The 21,820-nt window shown below is 47.8% G+C and overlaps 1 protein-coding gene and 1 long non-coding RNA gene across 2 annotated transcripts in view; one reads left to right on the top strand and one right to left on the bottom strand.

Moving 5' to 3' along the window:
- The window catches only part of LOC144098358 (uncharacterized), a 115,504-nt gene that overhangs the window by 65,460 nt on the left and 28,224 nt on the right, over positions 1-21,820 (top strand). The gene's annotated exons all lie outside the window — the stretch shown is intronic.
- On the bottom strand, positions 606-17,397 carry LOC144096788 (hemicentin-1-like). Its single transcript, XM_077629669.1, has 16 exons — positions 17,383-17,397; positions 16,606-16,903; positions 16,404-16,520; positions 14,413-14,718; positions 14,188-14,304; positions 12,669-12,950; positions 10,961-11,095; positions 10,204-10,485; positions 9,299-9,436; positions 8,614-8,817; positions 6,475-6,759; positions 5,801-5,956; positions 4,846-5,124; positions 4,638-4,754; positions 3,242-3,529; positions 606-628 (listed from the first exon to the last, which is right to left on the bottom strand). The coding sequence occupies exons 1-16, from the start codon at positions 17,395-17,397 to the stop codon at positions 606-608; spliced, it is 3,042 nt and encodes a 1,013-aa protein (XP_077485795.1).

The raw sequence follows: 21,820 nt of genomic DNA, 5'->3' as shown, positions 1-21,820 counted from the left end.
AACTAACGGTCGCCAAAAGCTGGCGTATGGGAGCATGAGTAGAGAGCGAGATTCATTTGGAGAGTTAGAAATGAGTTTGGCGCCTCCAAAAAATACCCTGTGCAGTTACAATGAGAGCTTAAAGGAACGAGTTGCGAAGGAGGGGAATTGGACAACATGTCAGGAAGTAAGTCCTGTCAGAGTTTTGTACAGAGCCAGGTATACGTATTAGTCAAATCCGGGCATATCGAACTCGAAGAAGATTGCGAGTAGTTCGATATATCGATAATTCTGTGCCTGCAAAATGACAATAGACAAGCTTATATGTGGCCTAGAGGCAAAAATACATTGAAGCTATGCTAGTGGCACGCCGCTCGCCGCCGTGCTGGCTGCGCACCGCTCGCTATGCGTAGATAGGCCAAACCTACTTCACATCCAAGCCTGAGCACACGGTGCTTTGGAACTAACCACATGCAATTAAGAGATGTCTGATCCTGTTGCCAGTGCTCTATACATAGAACAGTCTTAATAGAATTAGGGTACATTGCGTCTCCACAACTGCTTCGGCAGCAAAGCAAGCGAAGGACGCCAGGCGATGGCCGCCGGTAGTCTTTGTTAGGTTGGCTTCACCGCATGAAGTCAGTGTGTCCTGGAAAATGAATGCAAGAGAACGATGACCCCCTCACGCACGCCTCACGTTCGCCTCATGACGTGGTTTCACAGCGCTAGCGCTGTCGGCAGGTGCGTCCAAGGCTGCGCAGCCGACCCGTCTCCGCGTGGGAAAAATGGGGGAAAAATGGTGGGGTTTTAAAGCAGTTAATCCGAGTAGATGTGCGAAAACGTGTGTTTAGCCTGGTTGGCTCGTTGTTTTGCATTGCTGGGTCGTCGGCACGACTGGCGACGATATTATACTGAGGCTAAGCTCTGATCGAAGTTAAGCTGAAAACAACGTCTTGCTGGGCAAATTGGTAACTGTTCATCTTTGGTTACAGGCGCTAAAAAAAGACACAACACAAGGCAGAAAGACGGGACGGAGGAGGCGCTCCGTCCGGCATTTCTGCCTTGTGTTGTGTCTTTTTTATCAGTTCGCTTATGAGCTTATCAGTTCGCGCCGCCGCGGGTTCCAGTCGTAGTAGCGGCAACATTTATTTTATTTATTTGTTTATTCAAGGTCAAGCGATGGCTCGGATTTTTTAGCTTTGGTCGCGAAGTAGAGCTTTCGATAAAGGCGGACAGAACTACTATACTTTTGCATGGGATTTTCAAGGGGATAATGTGACTGTTCTATATAATAATAATTCGATACATCAGGGTACGATATATCCGGACTCGACTTCACTGTTATTTCACATCTTTTGTACTTTTGTGGAGGAATGTAGCACGAGCTATAGAATGCAAACGCAAACAAGGACTTAAAAATGGAAGGGGTTTGATTTATATAGCTCAGATAATATCGTGGCCAATTATCATTTACTAAGAGCGATCAACGCACGTCGAAAGCGAACACTAATTGCGCTATTTCTGCTTTTCCGTCAACACCAACCTTGGTCCTTATGCGTCCTTGTTTATATTGCTTTGTTCGTTGTTATTTTCTTTTTTTTTTGCTCTTTAGAACTCATTTACATGCGCATAAAGCCTTAAATATATAATTTTATAGTGCACACTTGCGAATAATTTCAACTGTACATGTGCATAATCACGGTTTAGACGTAGTACGCGCACATGAAGCGTTCTAAGAATGTCTCATGCTGGCCTATGTTTGAACTCTCCACTTGTATTATATAGACAAATACGAAACAGCCACGTTTCGATCTATGTGTACTCGTTTTAGTAAAGGAAGAAATGCACTCGACACTTCGCGAACGCCTGGAGCAGGCTTTCGGCCATGTTATGGTACTTCCGTGGCTTACTTGGCGCACCGAACCTTCACGCAGTGACAAAAACTATTACGTCCTAAAAGATAGTAGAAAAACTACTACTCGCTTTCGGTAACGTGTGGGCGTGAGCAGCACTGCGCGGCGCAGCACAGTATACCACAACTTTACAGCAAGGAGAAGCTTAGGGCTACTTCGTTTTGCATTTCCCCAAGAACAGCGCAAGGACGTAGGCATTGAGGCACCACATGAACACAGTGCTAGGTTAAGGCGGTGTGTCTGTCTTCTTTACGTCTTTGCGGCTTTTTCTGGCAAAATTTACTGCAGTGTCTAGAAGCTCTCTGACTACAGAGGACGGCGCGGCAGGCGAATACAAAGGAGGCACACAAAACGCTCAGCTGTTTTGTGCGCCTCCTTTGTCCTCGTCTGTCGCGCCGTCTTCTGTTGTAAATCTGATGTACCAACTAGCCCATACAAGAGTTCTACTTCACCTCTCTGCTACGGGCGTGAATTGGTTTGCCTATCTTGACAAAAACTGCGCGTTTGCAGGAGTTGAGTATTTTTTTTTTTACTTTTTACAATAAACATATTCTACACCACCACCACCGCGAGGAGTTAAAACGAAGCCTGCTTGGGTGTTAGAGTGGTGTACAGTTAGGCCACTGTGTCAGCCAAACGGGGATATCCGAACACTGTTTTGAATTCACGAACGAACTAGATCTGTACCGTAATTTCTTATTGTTCGCTTCTTGTCGTGCTGTGGGAAAGAACCTCGATTATGAATATTTTGCAACTTCTTACGTTCAACCGGTTAACCGGTTTCGTTTTCTGGTTCACCTTCCCGCCTTTCCTCCTCCTCCTCCTCCTCCTCCTCCTCCTCCTCCTCCTCCTCCTCCTCCTCCTCCTCCTCCTCCTCCTCCTCCTCCTTTTCAGGTGTTTTGAATTATCTGAATTAGGAAGTTTGAAGTCAGCCTTGACCTTTCATTTCGTGTTTCTTTCGCGTGTATTTTTATCTTTTAATAGTTTCGAATAAGTGGTCTATGTTTGTTGCCTTTCCTATTCTCCACGTCGTTTGACAGATTTCTAACAGCTTCGATTGTGTTCCTTTGTTTGTTCGTTTCTGAGTGCATTTGGGTATTTGCTGGGCTGATCTTTGGTTAGCCTCTGCATCAATTGTTTCCTTCGTAAAAAACAGAATAGTCAAGCTGCTGCTTAAGTAGGGACACTCAAACCTGCCTAGGTATATGTGCGTACGTTGCTGTGTGCTCCTGTTCGGAGCAGGAAATGTATGCAGTCGCTTAGAAAGCACTTGGACGCCTCCCAAGACGTCTTCCATTACTGAGACACGTGCGATATCGCCAACAGCGGCCGCGACAGACGTGACTCACCTTCGACGACCAGCGTCGCAGAGTTGGCATCGCTGCCGTAATTGTTCTCTGCCGTGCAGGTGTAGTTCCCGGCGCTTTCCACGGTGGCAGGCTCCACGGTAAGCACCGACACCCTTTTGTCGTTCTTCACTTTCACACTGCGCACAGAGTCGTCGATCTGGACGCTTTCCTTGAACCACCTGAACTTGACGTCCGCGTCGCCGGCCACCAGCGCACACAGCGCGCTGGCGCTTTCGCCGACTCGAATCCGACTGCGCGGGAACAGCAGAGGCTGTAGCTTTGGCTTCTCTGCAAAGAAATGGGGAAAGTTGCACTGCGGCGAATTCACTGTTCCCTTTGAAAGCTTGTGCGCATGCTGGTCGCAGACATTTGTGCACAGATATGTACGGGAAGCAAGCCGAAGCAAGCTTACCTGCCGCAGTGCTGTGTAAAGTGAAAACGGCGAGGAGTAGTACAGCACGCTCTACGCTCCGACGTTCGTACCACCGTGGCTTCATTGGTGGTGCGTACGGCCGCACTTCTCGTCGCCTTGTCTTGCAGCCGAGCTCTTGCGGTCTGTGTCGCCAATGGGGGTTGTAGAGGCTATGGCGTCCCGACAAGGCGGCATGTACCGTCGCGTATGTGTACTGACGTATGTCGCGGGTGCCTAGCGCCGCTCATCGAAAACATCGCGAACTACGACATCGGACGCCTGGAGTGAGGACTGGATTCAAATCATCAGTGTGCACTCGCAATTTGTGGTCACGGTATGGTTAACCGCTCGCTACTTTTACCTACATTTCACTTCAAGACGAACCACTCTTGATATTGGTGCTCCTACGCCGTTGTCCGCGACGCACTTGTAGCTGCCCTGGTGCTCCTTCTTGGCAGAAGAAATCTTGATGGTGCCGTTTTCGTGTTCGAGTCCAACATCAACGGATGCTTCCATTCCTAGAGAACGGCGTGAGTAATTAGGCGTTTTTTTTTTAAGTACAGTTTTTCATACCTAGGTAAATGCTCGACTTTTGAGCGTGCTGTTCAACTCGGTAACTTTGTTGCCGAGATATGGTACTCAAGTAATGAACAGCTACATCTGCGGGCTGCTCTTTAAATATTTTGTGGCTCTTTGTACTGTCATTCTTGATGTAAACGCTCGACATCGTTGGTTTGATAGTTATATAATAACAGTTAACAAAAAAAACATCTGTTTGGAACGCACTTGATATTTGTTGCCAAGCAATTGGCGAGTTCCGAAATGCCAATGGGCGCCGACTCTAAGCCCAACGTAACTGCCACGCTTATGTGCTCTCAGAAATTAGCTGGCTGGCAAAGTTCGCTACAACAACTGTTCGTTGGTAGCGCGGCGATTTGTGTGCCAGTTAGCCAACTATACATATATGAAGATGCACTGCCTTACCTGTCTTGAACCAGCGTATAATCGGAGCTGGAAAACCGTGCGCATTGCACACCAGGCTGCCACTTTCACCCGCAGTAAGCACCTTGTCTCTGGATACTTCTGCCCATGCAGGCGGCGCTGATGAGATGGAAAAAGAAATCACGTTTCAAAATTTTTTTGTCATTACTTTTTCACAGAGCGCATGCGAAATCACAAATTGTTTACTTACAGTGCACTGCGAGGAAAGCTGTGAACGATGCAGAGCCTACACTATTTCTCACTGAACACGTGTAGTTTCCAGTGTGGGACACGTCGAGCGACCCGAAGTTGAGGCTTGAAAACTCAGCGCTGCTGGCCACTTTAACGTTGTCGCTCGTCATCAGCGTCGAGCCGTCCTTGAACCACGAAAACGTGAGCGGCTTGTCTCCTGCGCTCACGATGCACATTGTCCCGCTCCTTTCGCCGGCGTTCAGCGTTGCAGGAAACGTGAACGGCTGAATCTTGGGAGCTGTTTGGAATAGGAAAACAGTCCGCAGGGACTCAGCGTGACGCCGCAAACGCAGGAAAAACTGTAAGAAACTTAAGTTTTCTGAACGCTTTTTGACGCCCTTATGAACAACTGTAAGCGTTGCAGGGCACATATGGTAACACAGTAGACAGTGTGTCAAAAATACATGTTTTGAACGTTCCGGGTTAATCATTCCAACAAAAATAGCTGCGCTTGTTCAGTGATCAGACTTAGTATTAGCACTGTGTCGATATGCATTTCATGTTAGCAGGAGACTTGAGAAATGACTGAATGGTCTCACCTTTCATATTCGCCTCTGCGGTGCAAACCAGCACGGTACATACGGCCGTGAGGTACCCAATATCCAGTGCCATTGCTTTTCGTTGTCAGCAGAACGAGCCCATCGCACTCATTACCCGGTGTGCACCAGCCGCAGACAGAGAACACAGTCGCGTCAGTCGACGCGAGGCTTGACGCATACGAAAGGAATGGCTGCGCGCTGTACCCTGTCCTCTGTGCTTACGGCAGAACTGTCGACCAGCGGGCACATCGCGCCACATTTCGGTACAAACTCGTACTAATGTGGCTTGCCGTCTCGAAAGCGAAACCGCGTTGTTGCTACCAGGATGTGCCGCGGTGGCCGAAATACCGTTGAACGCAGTGCCCGATTACATACGTTTGATTTTAACCGTGACCGTCTTCAACAGCTCGGGCCCGACGCCGTTCGAGACACGGCACGTGTAGCTTCCTTGATGGTGCTTGCCGGCGTTTTGTATCACGATGCTGGACGAGCCTGGGTCGTCATGTACTGTTATGTATGGTGTTTCGTCACCTGTGAAAACAGATTTGACGTTGAGTTTTTCATTGCCAAGAATGTTAGCAATTTGGTTTATTTGTATATTTAAAAACAAGAGCCCTCATTGGACCTGCCTGATCTTTTCCATGTGACGCTGGGCACAGGAAAACCATCTGCCGAGCACACTAGAGTCACGTTCGTTTCAGCAGTAGCGGTGACATCTTGCGGTTCTCTCAGCCATCTGGGTGGAGCTGCATAGTTGTTGGAGGTGTTAAGCTTTAATTTTTTCTCGCAGGTTACAGACTTAGGCGAGGATTTACGCTACAATTGTTCAAGACCATTAAACATTTTTGTTACAATGCGGTGGAGAAATGTGATAATTAGCTTACTCTGGGTACCAAGGCTAATACAACTGCACTATTGGTTGCAGCTTACGATTCACATTTGGTACTTGTTTGATAGCCGAAAAGTTTAGCAATCAGTGTTTGTACTCAACCCTTAAGTTACAGAGTTGTTCAAGCTGCCCATGAAACCACCCGTGAGAGTGTACTCACCGTGAACTACGAGTGGCGCAGTGTGAGATGCATAGCCCGCCTTGTTGGTCACGGAGCAAGTGTAGTTTCCTGCACTGTCCAGCGTCAAGACGTCGATGTGCAGCGTGGAATACTCTGCGTTGTCGACGATGCGGACGTTCTTGGAGCCGCTGGTCAAAGCGGAGCCGTCCTTGAGCCAAGCGAACCGGAGGGGTCTTTCTCCCACCGATATGGTGCACATGACGCTTATCCTTTGCTGCACTTCGAGATTCTTGGGGAATAGAAAAGGTGCGATCGACGGAGGCACTGCAAAACAGAATAGCGCATTATAGCGCAGCATGCGAATTTGCAGGGGCTGCGTGCATGAAGTCCGCTCAGTGTCAGAAAGAAGCGGAGAAGGCTCACCTGCCGCCTGCAGCTGCTTCCAGAACGTACAATGGAGGAACAAAACCCATAGTGACCACGACTTCATGGCGTCCGCTAATATGGACACTGGAGACAGTCGTTCGCCTGACTTAATGACACAGCAGTGATCGCAGTCGCTGCGAGTGCATTCTTCCCGTGTCGCCCTGACCGCCAGTAGCGTTATGGCGGCAGCACTACGCTCGTGTTGTACAACAGCGATAGTTTTGCTTGCAAAGGACCCCTGGCGCCACACAACGGAAGAGAGTCGCACTGAAACGTCTGGCCCTGTGGCTTGCGCGAAACTGGAACTGAATTTGGCGGAAACGAACAGCGCGTAAGGCGAGTGCGTGTAAGGTTGGTTACTTTTCACGAAAAGCGTCACAGTCTTCCGCAGTGGTTCGCCGATTCCGTTGAATATTTCGCACGTGTAGGAACCCTGGTTTTCTTTCGAGGCTGACGGCAAGCTGAGTTTGCCAGCGGATGTGTCGAAGGTCTTTCCGGTTCCTGGAATGACAATGAACCTACTTAGTTATTCATCGCTGTTATGGTACTGTTTGCTGTTACCTTTTACTCTCCACATGACTGTGGGTGTTGGGTGGCCGAATCCTTCGCATACGATGCTAACTTGCTGGCCAGCGCTGACAGTTGTGTCGTGAGGCTCTGTTTTCCACTGCGGAGGGGCTGCGTATAGAAAGACCGAACGAAGCGGGCTTTCGCTATCGTGGGACCAGTGACGGTGCCAAAGGGAGGCGAGGGGTGGCGAAAATTGCCCGGCCGCACCACATCCATGAGGCACAATGGTTGCCTAAAATTTTAAGTTGTACCCCGCCCCCTCCACTACAAATTCTTCTCCACGCCACCCCAATACAAATTTTCTGGCGCTGTTCTTTTGTGGAACATACCGAAGATTGGAGCCAACCTGTCTGCTTGGTCGTACGGTTCTGAGACTTAAGTCCTGTTCGGATTCTTGTGAGTTTTTTGTACGACCTGGCTGGGTGAGATTTGTCCTTTCTAGGCCGCTCCTGAGATTGTTAGAGTAACTGTATCAATTCGAGCTTTACGACTTTCCTTGCAATGGTGAAACAAACGCAGTTCAACATCAAACTGAGGACGCGTCTCAGCTGGCGAAAATACAGTGTTATCTTTCTTTCGTTTAACTTTATTTTCTTCAGAGGTTCAATGTCAGAAGAAAATCTTCATGAACTGAAAGAAGATGTCCACATTCATGGGCTTTTAGCACTCTCAGGTGGCGTCTGCACTAACTTTCTCTCATAATCTGATAGACTTAACTCCGTGCTCGTGTTAGGCGCATTATTATTAAAAGCTTCCCTTTAAAGCAGTGCTGGGGTGGCTTCTTCAACGTTAGCCCCTACCGCAGCAGCTGCTTTATTACGCGCATGAAATGCTGCTGACACTCGAGAACTGCCATTTCTGTCAATATATTCAGCTTTGTCTACGCATATTTTCCAGGAGCGTCTTTTATCACGCGGGGGCGAAAAACGACAGCACATTTCGCAGCTCACTAGTATTTTTTTTTGATAAACTGAGCTTTGACAAATTATCGTTCAATTTACATCGTGTTCAGAGTGAACGTACGTCAGAAAGACCCACGCTGAAGAGTAGCGCATTAAGGCACGGCACAAGGAACAAGCGGAAGACACACAACGTCGCTGTACACTCTTAGGTAAAGCTGAAATGCGCTTATATTCTATAGATGCTAAAAACTAATGAGCACAAGGCTGAAAGACACGATACCTTTAATTTCTAAGCTGCTGGCATGGGACACCGTTCCACCGGCGTTGCTGGCCACGCAGGTGTAATTTCCGGCGTCGTCTAGCGTCAGCTTGTCGATCTTCAGCACCGAGATATCAGGCGAGGTGACTATTTTCACATTGTCTCCGGGGCGCACTGCAGAGCCGTCTTTGAGCCAGAGGTACTTGAAGGACTCATCACCGGCAGCTGTTGTGCACGTAACGCTGGTCGTTTCTCCAACAGTCAGTGTTCGCGGAAAAGCAAAGGGTAAAATCTTGGGAGTTGCTGCGGAGAAGAAAACACTCACTGACTTGTCTGGTCGCTTGGCGGCCGCCAGCAAAGAAATTTCGCTTCGACGCCGTCGGAGTACTCACCGGAACTGCGCATTGCTGAAACTCTGGAGTTGAACACAACGCCGACTGAAAAGGCAAACTTTATGAACGCTGCCATAATTCTTTCTTCGCCGCGTACAGATGCCGAAGTCGAGCATTTGCTGCGTGTAGTTTCCACCGACTAACTACAATGGCTGACTATGTAAGCGAGCTTGCTGTGAAGGTATGGTGCAAAACGCGGGACCCCTGGCGCCACCTCTCCGTTATGCCTGGAGGCAGTAGTTGTGTGGTTCATGTCGAGGAACCGAAACTGAAACGTTAAGAACATGATTTAACAGAGACGGGCGCTGTCGTACGTTTGACAAGGAGCTGCACTGTCTTCTCCAGGGGTGCTCCGATGCCATTTTCGAGCCGGCACGTATAGGAACCTTCGTCAGTCTTCGAAACTGATGCTATGTTCACGGTCTCAGCTGACAGCTTCGTTGAAGGTTTCCCTGGAAAGGCGTGCATGTCTTTAGTACAAGGTATAATATAAGTGTCAAAAGGTTTTCATATTCACACCCGGGTGGCCTACCATTCTTTATCCAGGTAGTAGTGGGCGGAGGGAACCCTTCGGTTTTGCAAGGAATAGTCACAGCCTGGCCATATGTGACGTGGATGTCGGCGGGCTCTATCAGCCATCTTGGTGGTGCTGTAAAGATGGATTCAGTAGGCAGCGATGTGAATTCATCTTAGTTGAGCGCAAGCAGGAATGGCTGGCAACTGACCAATTTAACGTAAGAATAGAAATCTGTAACAATGTGGCCGCACGTTGCTCTAAGCATTTTGGGTTTTGACGCATTCGCGGACTTCTCTCAAGATCCGACAAGTTCTACACAGTCTCTTGTGCACTTCGCATTTGCATGTTGTGGTGCAAGAGCTGCTTTTCTTTGGAATTGTTTTCAGATGCTCTCATACCATGTGATCTTAGAGAGATTGTTCTTTAAGAGGTCAGCGCAGTGAGGTTACGGCATGTCAAAAGAAGTCCAGCTGTGTACTAAGCCATGTAGTGGGTAAAATCAGCTTCTCAACGATACTTAATGTGTGTCTCAACAATCTTTGCACGCGTATACGAATTCTTAGTGCCGCTGAGGCCACTTTAAAAGTAAATTCTGTGATACTTTCTCGCATAACGCATGCAGCGGCTGCAAAATAGGCTTTCACAATCTAAATTTTCACAATTCGCAAGGTTAAACTATTGGATACAGGTGAGCACTCCTACCTTTAATTTCCAGAGTATCCGTGTACGACACCGTTCCGTGCGCATTGTTGACGGCACAGGTGTAGTTTCCAGCATCGGTGAGGTCAAGTTTCTCTATGCTGAGCGTCGAGAACTGTGCGCTGGTGGCAATGCTGATCTTGGCGCTTTGGTGTAATGGCTTCCCGTCCTTCAGCCAAGAAAACGTGAACGGCTGGTCTCCAGACGTTGTCGCACACATGACTCTTGTCCTTTCGCCAACGAGCAGGTTTTTTGAGAATATGAAGGGCGAGATCTTTGTAGACACTGCGAAAGAGCAAGCGATGCGGCGAATGTCATGCGCATAGGAACGTTGGAAAGCGCTCTCTGGGGGTACAGATATTTGGCGTAACAAATGTGGACTGCCTTACCTGATATAACCGCCGATGCACCAAAAATCGCAAAACACACAACCGTAAAGACGCCCATGCTTTCGGTTATCTCCTGCAGTATCCTCGGATGACTAGTAGGAGCATGAGAAGACGTGCGAATTGTCAACCAGTGCACGCGCACTCAAGGGAGCGAAATGACGGCGTAGAACGCTCTTCTCGACTGTGTAGGCTTCGTGGAAGCGGTTGCTGTAAACTGTGGACTCCTAGCGCCACACTTTGAGCAATCGGGCCACTACGCTGGTGTCCTAGGCTCGCAACCGCGAATGCGTTCTGAAAACAAATGCACAATTTGGCGAGTACACGTTGACGGGAACGTTTAAAAATTTCGACGAGTGGTACGCTCCGCATACGTTTGACTGTCACCCTGACAGTCTTGTAGAGGTCGGCTCCTATGCCATTCGAGATGTGGCACTTGTAGTCGCCTTCGTCCTTCTTGGTGGCTGATGGTATCCGAATGTATACGAAATCCTTTGTAGCAGCTCCTCCTGGAAACAATAGGGAAGCAAACTTGTCTCTTTCATGCTGTTATTCTGGCGCTGGCTTAGACTCTTATATAAAAAAAAGAAATTACCTTCTCTCAGCCATGAAATTTTTGGGGGTGGAAACCCGGTCCCATTGCACTCCAGTGCGATGACGTCACCGGCCGTCACAGTAATGTCTCTTGGCTCGACTGTCCACGAAGGGGAAGCTGGAAAGAGCTAGAGTTCACTGAACTGCTGATTGTGATGGTGCTTAAACTCTGAAGTTCCTAATTATATATCCATGCATTTGTCATAATATTGGTGTTGTCTCCCGTTAAAGCCAATTAACGCTCTTTTTTCGTTAGGTTTCCCAAGTTTGTAGTATTTTGCGAAGACTCGGAGGTCCTTTCGCGATAGTGCGGTCTGCTGGCACTGAAATAAGCCAACAGTATGCAAAGGTGGCAGACACTGGTTGTCACCAGTAACTTCTTTGTGCTTTTGCACTGATATGAGAGCAGAATGAGTAAGGATGAGCGCGACAGGACGAAACGCAAGACAACATGGTCCCGTCTCCGTGTGGTTTAATTAGAACCCACCAAAGCGCACATGCATAAACGTATTGGCATATAAAAACGAATACTAAAACCTCGTTCTGTTCAGGAATCTCACTTCATTTGTCATATAGCACGGTTGATGGCACAGCAATACATTTGGCTCCACTGTGCATAATTTATACTTTTTTTACTCTTTCTTTCTTTGCCTTGTTTCCGGGCATGCCCAGTCTTGGCAGAATCAGCTTGCGCCCGCATATTTTGGAGCAAAGCGCCATCAGGCCAGCTCAGCTGTTTCTATCGCTAAGTCACGTTTTCACGCACTCGTCCACCCGCCGCGGTGGCTCAGTGCATGGTTAAGGCGCTCGACTACTGATCCGGAGTTCCCGGGTCCGAACCCGACCGCGGCGGCTGCGTTTTTATGGAGGAAAAAACGCTAAGGCGCCCGTGTGCTGTGTGATGTCAGTGCACGTTAAAGATCCCCAGGTGGTCGACATTATTACGGAGCCCTCCACTACGGCACCTCTTTCTTCCTTTCTTCTTTCACTCCCTCCTTTATCCCTTCCCTTACGGCGCGGTTCGGGTGTCCAGCAATATACGAGACAGATACTGCGCCATTTCCTTTCCCCCAAAACCAATTATTATTATTATTATTAATATTACGCACTCGTCCTCATTGACGGTGTTTTTCTTATCATTTCGATAGAAACAACTATCTTGCCCAAACCTCACTGATTTAGTTGTTGCTTGCAAGGCGCATGCTATTAGCTTGCGGTCTTTGGTCGATTGCGTGAGACATTGCTGAGTTTTCCCTTTAGTCGTGCTAAAAGAAAAACTGCTACACACTGCGGTCTTTAGAAGAGATAAACTGTGCTACCGCCCGTGACGACGAGCCTGTCTTCACACAGTGAAGCGCTTCCATGAAGTGAGTGAATTGGAGCGGCGAGATTGCAAAATGCAAAAATGATTTCTATGCTCTGCTGACCTGCTGTGACGGCGTTGAAAATGGAAGCGTCTGATCTGAAATAAAGTATACTGCATCTTACCTTTTACATGCAGCACGTCCGAGTGCGACACCGTTCCTCCGGGATTGCTCACAACGCAGGTGTAGTTGCCAGCGTCGCTGATCTTCAAGTTTTCAATGCTTAGTGTCGAATAGTCCGAGCTGTCTGTAATGCGCAGGGCACCTCCACGGTGCAAAGTAGCGCCGTCCTTAATCCACGTGAAAGTAAGCGGCTTGCTTCCTGACGCGGCCGAGCAGGTGATGCTGATCCTCTCAGCGACGAGCAAGTTCTTCGGTATAACGAACGGCAGCACCTTCGGCGGTGCTGAAACGTTCATGGAATAACAGCATCATTTTTCGTGGTTCTGTTGAGTAGGCGGAAGGCAGAATGCGATTTTCCGAGGAAAACTTACTTGGACTAGCTTGAGCAATGCTGACGAAAGCCCAGCACACGAGAAGCGCCGGCGTGGGTGCATTTCGTTGGGAGGGCCAGGTTTGTCGGCGGCTGCACATGCCTCCACCCGAGGCCTACCGCGGCCGGCAAAGCCAACTAACCGAGAACGTGTACAGCAATGGCTGGCGAGAGACGCATCGCTTGGCTAAGTGTTCGTAGCCTGGCCAGCGGACTCCTAGCGCCGCGCATCGTGAGTTGCGTGGACTAAGCACAACCAGCACTGGCATAAGAAAGTGGCTGCCGTTGCAGTAAACTCGCGTGTTGCGGTTTGCAGGCAAAGCGCAAGAATTGAACATTTTACCGAGGTAGTGCAGACAAATACGCGTACGCGACAAAGAAAGCAGTCTCCTGATGTTAGAGGGATTCTTGATGCATTGAGTTAAATAATTTTCACTACTGTGACATCTGCGAATGGGGTTCTGAACGCTGTACAAATGCCAGTCACAAGCTAATTCGCTAATGAATGCCTTTGACACTTCTAGCTTTGTCGATATTCGAGGTTTGTTTATCGCTTCTCGAAATGTGCATTAAGGAAGGGAATATTTGTTCGTCAGGAAGGCGCCATACATTTCACGGCGATGGTGACTTGGGATTTCAGGGAGTCCCCGACGCTATTGCTTGCTTCACACTGGTACTTTCCGGCGTCCTCCCTTGATACTTTTACGATGAAAAGCGTGCCGTTCTTCAACATTCTTGCTGGCGTGGTGTCTCCAGTCATGATTTGGCCTTTTATAGAAAAAAGAACGGAAAGATAGAAAAGAGAGCAGACAGCGGTTTACAGACAGGAAAGGAGTGCGCGGCCTTTTGCACGCCTCAATCGCTATTAAAGACACACTCATCGTGAACTCTCAGATGCGTTTCCCTAAATGCAAGGGTCGAGCGCTGTTAGCTGAATTGAGCGTGAACTCTTGTGAGCGAGACCTGACGGTCTTCGCTTATTGGGAGTTTGGCTGTGACGTGAACGATTTATTTGGATACTAGTATTTCAGAGATGTGAATATCCTATCTTTGCACCGTCGCACGCAAAATGCTTGGTAGTGCTTTACACTGGGTACTTGAACTGCGGCTAAGAGTTTGGCACGCGTCCATACTGGTAATATGTACTTACCGTTTTTACTCCACGTGATCGTCGGTGTCGGATGGCCGGAAGCAATGCAGGGCAAATTGACGCTGTCGCCGACGCTTACGACCTCATCCTTCGGTGCTTTTTCCCATCGTGGAGGGGCTGTTTGCAAGGGCGAAAGGTTTCATCAATTGAAAATGATTGTGTTTGCCGCCAGAACCGCCGTAATCGTGCTCACTGCCTAGACCATTATGTGTTGGCGGCACTCACCGTGTACAACGAGCGAGCTGGACGTCGAGTCTGAGCCTGCAGCGTTGCTTACCACGCATGTGTAGTTGCCGCTGTTTTGCACAGACAGGGGGCTTATGTTGAGCGTGGAGAACCCTTCCCCTTCGCTCTTCTCAACATTTTCGCCTCTGGAGATGACTGCTCCGTCCTTGAGCCACACAAACCTGAGCGGTTGGTCGCCTTCGTAAATCGAACATATCACAGTTGCTCTTTGGCCGGCGACTAGCTTGGGAGCGAAGCTGAAGGGTGTAATCCTGGGTGGCACTGTGAATGTGGGAGCGAAGTCGGCTGCGTCAAGCGGTGGACGCAAACGATTGCTCTACAAGAGGCGAGTATTTGGACTCACCGGTAGGCTTAGCTGACGCGATTGCGATGAGTACGGTGACCGCGACTGTTGAGAGACTGTGCACGAACGTAACTGCCGATTCCATCCAGCTGGTCACAGCTCTTCGTCGCCGTTACGCGCACAGGGATCTAATCATTTCTAGCCAAGAGCAGCACTTCAACCGGTCGAACGCATGTACAAAACTGTTAGGAAGACGCCGTATAGAGCTTCAGCGACCGGGTCGCTTGTGTGGAATCCGAAGTCCACAGACACCTAGCGCCACACTTTGTCTGCTTCCGACATCACTGTGGGAAGCCGTGTAAAAACGCCGCACCACATGCTTTATTTGCATGGTGACTTGTTTTCGAGCATTTCGTGTCATGGAAATTAACTTTCATATTGCTTGGCATGCAAAGTTTGTATGAACGCCACTTTATCACGACTCGCAGCGAGGAACTCCTGCATTTTATGCTGTCGAATGGAACAAACCGTTCTTACCCTTGTTCTTATACCGGTGTGGCATTTCGCATGCAGCAATCCTCGTAAAATAGAGTCCCTTTTAGTTAAACGCATTCTACTATGACTTGCTTAGTTGCGGTGACGGACTAGAAGTATTTTCTGATAAGGTGAATGTGCCCGACTGACACTTGTGAGATTCTGCGTTCTTGAACGATTTGTTTGTTTCACTTTCGCGTAAAAATGTTTCCTCTGCATGCGCGTTTTGCGGGTGTGTGTAGCTTTTGGCAAGAATCGCGCTTACTCTTGACTGCCACGGTGACCGTCTTGTAAAGAGGCTGTCCGATTCCGTTGCTTGCCTCGCATTTGTATTCACCGTTATCACTCTTGCTTGCTGACGTCAGTATCAACGTTCCGTTGCTTGACTGCTGCCGGTCGCTAATACCTTTGTGCCCTTTGAAGAAATAGAAACAGCGAAGGTGTAGATGTAAAAAAATGCACGTTATTGCTCTGTGTCCAAAACTAGCACGTTTTATTTACCAGCCCCTGCAAAACTCACACAAGGAGTTACAGGACTATGGTTTTCTTCATAGTTACTACGGTAAGGTGGCCAGCTGCATTTCCGAGTGTAGTCAGGGCTGGCATTAGAAGACAGTATCATGAGGTGACTTTGATTGTTTTTTGCTATGCTCTTCCCGCTATAGATGTTAACTTGGCCACTGGCGCCGTCGTCAAGGAAATGTGGATTATTTTCGTCTTCAAAAAGCTCCTAAAAGTAGACTGAAATGTCATTAAAGAGCTTAGATTTAGTCGCATTCGGCTTGGCGCAGGTACAGTTTTGATAAATGGTTACTTTGTGCAGAACTAATAAGGAAGTAATTGCTGATTAGCATCCACCCACGCGCAGCCTTATGGCTACAAACTGTGCGCAAGAGTCTTCCCTGCCTCGTTATAGATGAATAACTGCGATGGTGTTGTTATTGGGGTTTCTTTTTAGCAGAAGATAATGTTATTGAGTGCTTGTGATTGTAAAAGAAAGAAACACAGGTTTCATTAACTATTCATTTTTTTTAGCTGACATTACCAGTGTCTAAAACAGGTTCATATCGCACTTAACACAGCCTGGAAACACCGTCAGCAGTAATCGCTATTTAATAATTTTCCCAGCAGTCGCTTTGGGTAATGCACTTGCCTTCTCTGGTCCAGAAAATAGTCGGCGAGGGGTGACCAGTAGCTTGGCAGTGTATCCGTATCGTCTCGCCCGACGTTGACACTGCGCTTGTGGGCTCTTGGATCCATTGCGGTGGTGCTAGCCAATTGAATGCCTTCTTTCAGGGGCATTGCGCCACAATCACAATCATATCGTGGAAGAAGGAGGTGGAAAGTTTATTTACCATGGACGTTGAGAGTGGCGGAATGGGACGCAGAGCCCACCAGGTTTGCGACGACGCATGTGTAGTTCCCGGAGTTATTCACATCCAGCGACTGTATCTTGAGCACGGAAAAGTCGGCGTTGTCGGTAACGGTTGCGTCTCCGCCGTCAAGTCGGCGTCCGTTCTTGAGCCACCGAAAGCTAAGCGGCTGGTCTCCCTCCGTGGCTGTGCAGATTGCCGTTCCCCTTTGACCGACCGTAGCATTCTTTGGAAATGAGAAAGGTGATATCCTCGGTGGCACTGTGGAATGGAAAACAGGCTGGTGTAAAGGATTCACTAACAAAGACGCGGCATATGCCTATATATAAAGAGAGACCGTCCGGTAAAGACATAGTATAGTTACACAAGTCAGTCGCGGTAATGCTGTGGGAAAACACCACTTCGTTCGTCATATAAACGAAATCGGGCAACTACCTCTCTAGTTTGCTAGGATCTTGTGATATTTTGCTACTGAGCTCGAGTTCCTGCATTAAAACACATGCCCTGCAGAGGGGATGTTGCTGTGATCCTTCCGCCCGCGTCTTGGCGTCAACTCTGCGCTACCGAAGCGCCTGCTGGTCCAAGCTTACCTGATCGAGAACAGTAGTATCCTTCTGGGATGAACATAACGAAAAAGAGTCCCACGGTTACAACGGTGCATTTCATAGTTTGGCCGGTTGCCTACTTTAGGCGCATCGAACATTTATGCGATGCCTTCCGCTGTAAACGGTCTGTACCAATGGCGTCGCTACTGCTTACCAGAGTTCTGGGCATTGAGCACTAACGCCAAGGTAGCTGGCGCCACCCTTCTGTCATGACACGAACTAGGCGCCACGAGGGTCCTCAATTCGCACTCTCCATGCTTTTTGTTTTCTTCGTTTTCTCTTTTTATTTAGAACTATAGCGGCCATCAGGAGTTTCAGGGAGTTAGCAAGCCTTCCCATTAATCGCCCTAAGTTTGGCTGCGGTCGTTTAATGTTACGGACGTCACCCGTTGTTATTTACTTTGCCTGTTTGCAGTGTATTATAAGACAGTGCATGTATGTGCACTTTCATTCCCACAGCTGTTTTTCCTGGCGTCCCCAATTATTTTATTTTCGGTTATTCAACGCTGTAATTCTGAGCGTTCTTAGCGTATTGTGCGAATGGACCGCATACTTTTTGTCCCATCGTTCCTAGCAATGTGGAGTGCCGTGGGAACCTTCCGACTTTTAACATGGTCTGCTACGGTTTGTCCCTCGTGAAAAAAAAACACGTGAGCATCTTCGCGGTGCCTTTCTCTTATCTATATAGAAGGCTTACTGGCGAATGTGTAAAACTTGAAGATAAAGAATGGGAAGCCCTTTTGTGCAGTGTGAAATTTTGACGTAAATTTGGTTTCAGGCTTCTCTACAGCGCAGAGCGCCAAGTAGGGAAGCTGCGCGATGGCGTCATCTACGGCGGCGGCACATTTCGAACTCAGAAACGCATGCTTTGAAGGAAGGAAACTAACGGCACCGCCGTTGTTTGGCGGCATCCGACGACGCACTGCAGGATATAGGCGAACTGAGAAGGAACTTAAAATCCCACACTCCGTGATGTGATCACTTAGCTTCTTCTCATTTCACCAACGCTGTGAGAAGAAACCTGAACAACACCAGGCTTTAATCGGTGATTACGTCACCGTTTTTTAAGTGCCAGTGCAAAAAAAAAAAACTTTGCATGTTCACCTACAATTCAATTCACTCAAGCTTCATGCATTCGGACCCTTTATTTTCGTCGACTAAAAAAATGGTTGAGCTTTCCTTCAACAGTTTTCCCAAAGATTCGGCGGAATCTAAGCGAAGTAGCGTTGCGTTAAAACTGCCCTCTTCTTCCTCTTCCTTCCATTAAAAAAAGTCTATAGAACTGTAGTCGCAGCGGGTGATATTACTGGACCTTGCCGCCGTACTTTTTTTTTTTTTGGCTTGCACTTATCGGCGTATTACCAAACACCCATGCGAGAGAAATCGTTGATTACGCATGCGATGTTCCAGTCTGGATTGTGACTTTGTACTGTGAAACTGCTCTTAGTACAGAATGATCGCACAGCCAACGTTGGATTCATTAACCCCTGAGTTGATTTTAGAGCTTCGGGGTAGGAGTTAGACTGGCCACAAGGGGTTCCTGAAAGCTTTGTTAAAAGTCATGGTGCTGTTTGTACTCCGCAAAGTATTGACTCAGGCTATGAACATCGGTATTAGATAAATGGGCTTATTTGAGATAAATTCAATACCAACGTCGCGAAATTCAGATGTTAAAGGCGCGAATTACCTGTACCTTTGTTTTGTTCAGGTTGTAGCGCTTGAAAAAGTTCTGTTCATCGTCTGTGAAGACAGTGTGCAATTATAACCCCGATCATAAGCCGCAGAGGTAGCTTGCCAGGACCCATTTTCGGTTTCGATTTTGCTGTCGATCGACCCGCCACTGAGCGGTCGTGCGTTTTCGCTTTGTAACGACAGATGGCGCATAATTGGATCTTTTGTCGCCTAAATTCGCCACCAGGCGTTAGAATCCGACTGCAGCAATATGATCGAGATATTGAAAAGTGGGAATTAGAAGAAAGTATGCAATTACGCTCGTGAGATTTCTTTTTTAATTTTTTGCGAATTATATACTTCGAATACGCTTTATTTGTTACACAATTTATAACCAGCGCGACTTTAGTCTGTGCCTTTATTAGCATTATATAGCCGCATTCTTATATGGTAACATGTTCACTATTTAAAATCTATTGTAGTTATTTTTTCTGAAGCAATTTCGCGCTTAGTGAGGAAGCAATCAGGGCATTAGCCATTCTTTGTTTTTCTGCTGACCTCCGTTATGAGGCGTGCGTGTTGCTTGTGCGCGTTGTTTATCTTGCGATGAAATTCTTGTTCAGTGCCTTGTGCATGTATTTGGCAAGCAATATTGAACAATTTCGCTTTGAGTAAATTTAATATGGTTCTCTTCAGTGTTTCTACAGATCGTGGGTGTGCTGAAAAACTGTACAAAATGGCGCCGAAATCCACAAAGGGTGCACCGTCGCACGGGAGTCAGCTTGGCTGCGTGAAAAATCGATACTGGGGTGTGGCTCACCAAGCTTCCGCTTCCGATCTATGACGTGGCGGTGACGTGGCCGGCGATGTCGGCTACCCGGCGGTAACCATGGCAATCATCGGTGAAAGTAGGAAAGTAAACGGATCAAGCGAGACCGGCTGGCTGGGAGAGGCGGAAAAGGGGGGAACCCGGAGCAGGGTTGTTCTCAAACATCGCCAGCGGAGCGCTCAGAGGCCGTGGCCCACTGGCCTTGCTCGCACGGTGTCGCAACGTAGGAGCACGCTTCCGTGTAGCGCAACGCTGCTGGCGACAAAATTTACGCCTGTACTGGGTGCTTCTGTTTGGAACTTACGATGTACACACGTTTCGTGAATTAGCTTGCGAAAAGGGCTGTCAGTCATGTCAGCTGGATTTTTCTTTTTACGCCTGTTTGAACGATTATGAAGTTGTTCTTCCGGGAAATTGTCAGTTCGCTTTTTTTTTTCTTTTCGCGGCCAAAGGGAACTAGGGATGTCTGGCGCACGAATGCGTCCGTACATTCTGTGCGGTTTGGCTGCTCTAGCGATGAATAGCGGACGTGCTAACGAGCTGGAGCTGTTGTCCTGGCGCCATTTATTATTAATCGGTCAGCAAAAATAATTCCGCAGGCAAGATTAATATTTCCAGATTAAGTGATAGAGGTATTCAGGTACACGCGAGGCGCGAAGTCCGGCTTTCTGTGTTTCATTTTCTGTTCGCAATATGCCCATTCAGCAGGTATTTTTCTCTATTGAATTTTGATTTGCATATTTTATTTTCACTTTTTTAATGTAGTGGAGAGCGAACTGTTCTGAACTTTCCCCATTGTATTTACCATCTTTACAGCCTTTGTCAAAAACTTATAAGGCGCGTGATTAGAGCGCCATTGTAGCATTCGTGAAGTTCTCAAGTTTCGGAGCGGCGAAGTATAGACATCATCTGACCTTCCAAATATTCTTTAACTGTGGCAATGAATAACGAGCTACATAGCGTGGTCGAGACGGAAGTCTGTTGTGCTTTTTGCTTTTGACAAAGACCGTACAGGTACGTTGTCCCACTTGCGAATGCGGCGCGATAGTGGCGCGAAACAATGCCATTGGTTTCAGGAATATCAACTTAGATGCTTCCACTGTTTTAATGTTTCGAAGCTTTCGGCTTCCTTCTGAGAGGCTCACCAAACGTTCGACACATTCCATTCCACGCTTATATTTCTCGCGCGTTGAGCTTCACCTCAGAGGCACCCTTCTTGCGGCTAAGCACGCTTTACAGGGTGACATATAAGATTGGTTTTCAGCAGCGATCCGTTTATAGTGACATTGCCGTGACTCGAGGTTGCTTACAGAGCATGGAATCATCATTATAACAGAGGATATTGCCTGCAAACAGACCTAATTGGTCGGTGGCACTTTAATAGATTTTCTTTTGATGTCGTCCATTTGCTATCAGGTGATGTTCTAACTTGGCTGCGAGCGTCCTTTTCACTGGTCTGGGTGATTTGTGAGGAAAAAGAAAGACGGGCCAAAATAACCACCGCTAAGCGCAGCTGCAACTGATTTTCTTCTTAAAATAACAAACTCCTGTGCCGAAAAACTTATGTAATTGAAAATATAAATGTTCCTCTCATAAGTGCTAGAAAAGCCTTGTGCAATTTGCGTGACGCAGTTAAATCTCCGCCAATTAAATGGTGGCAATTGAGCTACAAACTACTCTTACTGAGTATTTGGCAATGACTGAATGAGCAGATTACTGTGTTCTGTTTCCTCTCTCAGAGCGCGGATTCCCAGCATGCTTTATTTTTTCAGAAGGTGCTCCTCCACATTGAATGCAGGCTTTATACTGTGCTGGAAAGCCCGCTTCCGCAGTTTCTCGTAAGGTTCGTTCACGTTGTGTTACTTGAGTGTTTACAAAGCAAAGGTGCGGAGAGATGAGGGAAACAGGCTGCGCAGAGATTAAAAGAGGAGGAGTTACCTTGAATTTTCGCTCTCTTGGGTGACGATGAGAAATCGGTGTGGAGGAAGGTGGCTTTGGGATACGGTACCTGGTTGGCTTATTAATAATGACTTGAAAGTGGAGAGACTATTTAGTCATTGCATACAGGTCAGTGTATTGTGTCTGTTGCGAT

This window comes from Amblyomma americanum, chromosome 7 (genome assembly GCF_052857255.1).
Source record: "Amblyomma americanum isolate KBUSLIRL-KWMA chromosome 7, ASM5285725v1, whole genome shotgun sequence".
NCBI lineage: Eukaryota > Metazoa > Arthropoda > Arachnida > Ixodida > Ixodidae > Amblyomma > Amblyomma americanum.
This window is presented reverse-complemented; position numbering and strand designations above follow the sequence as displayed.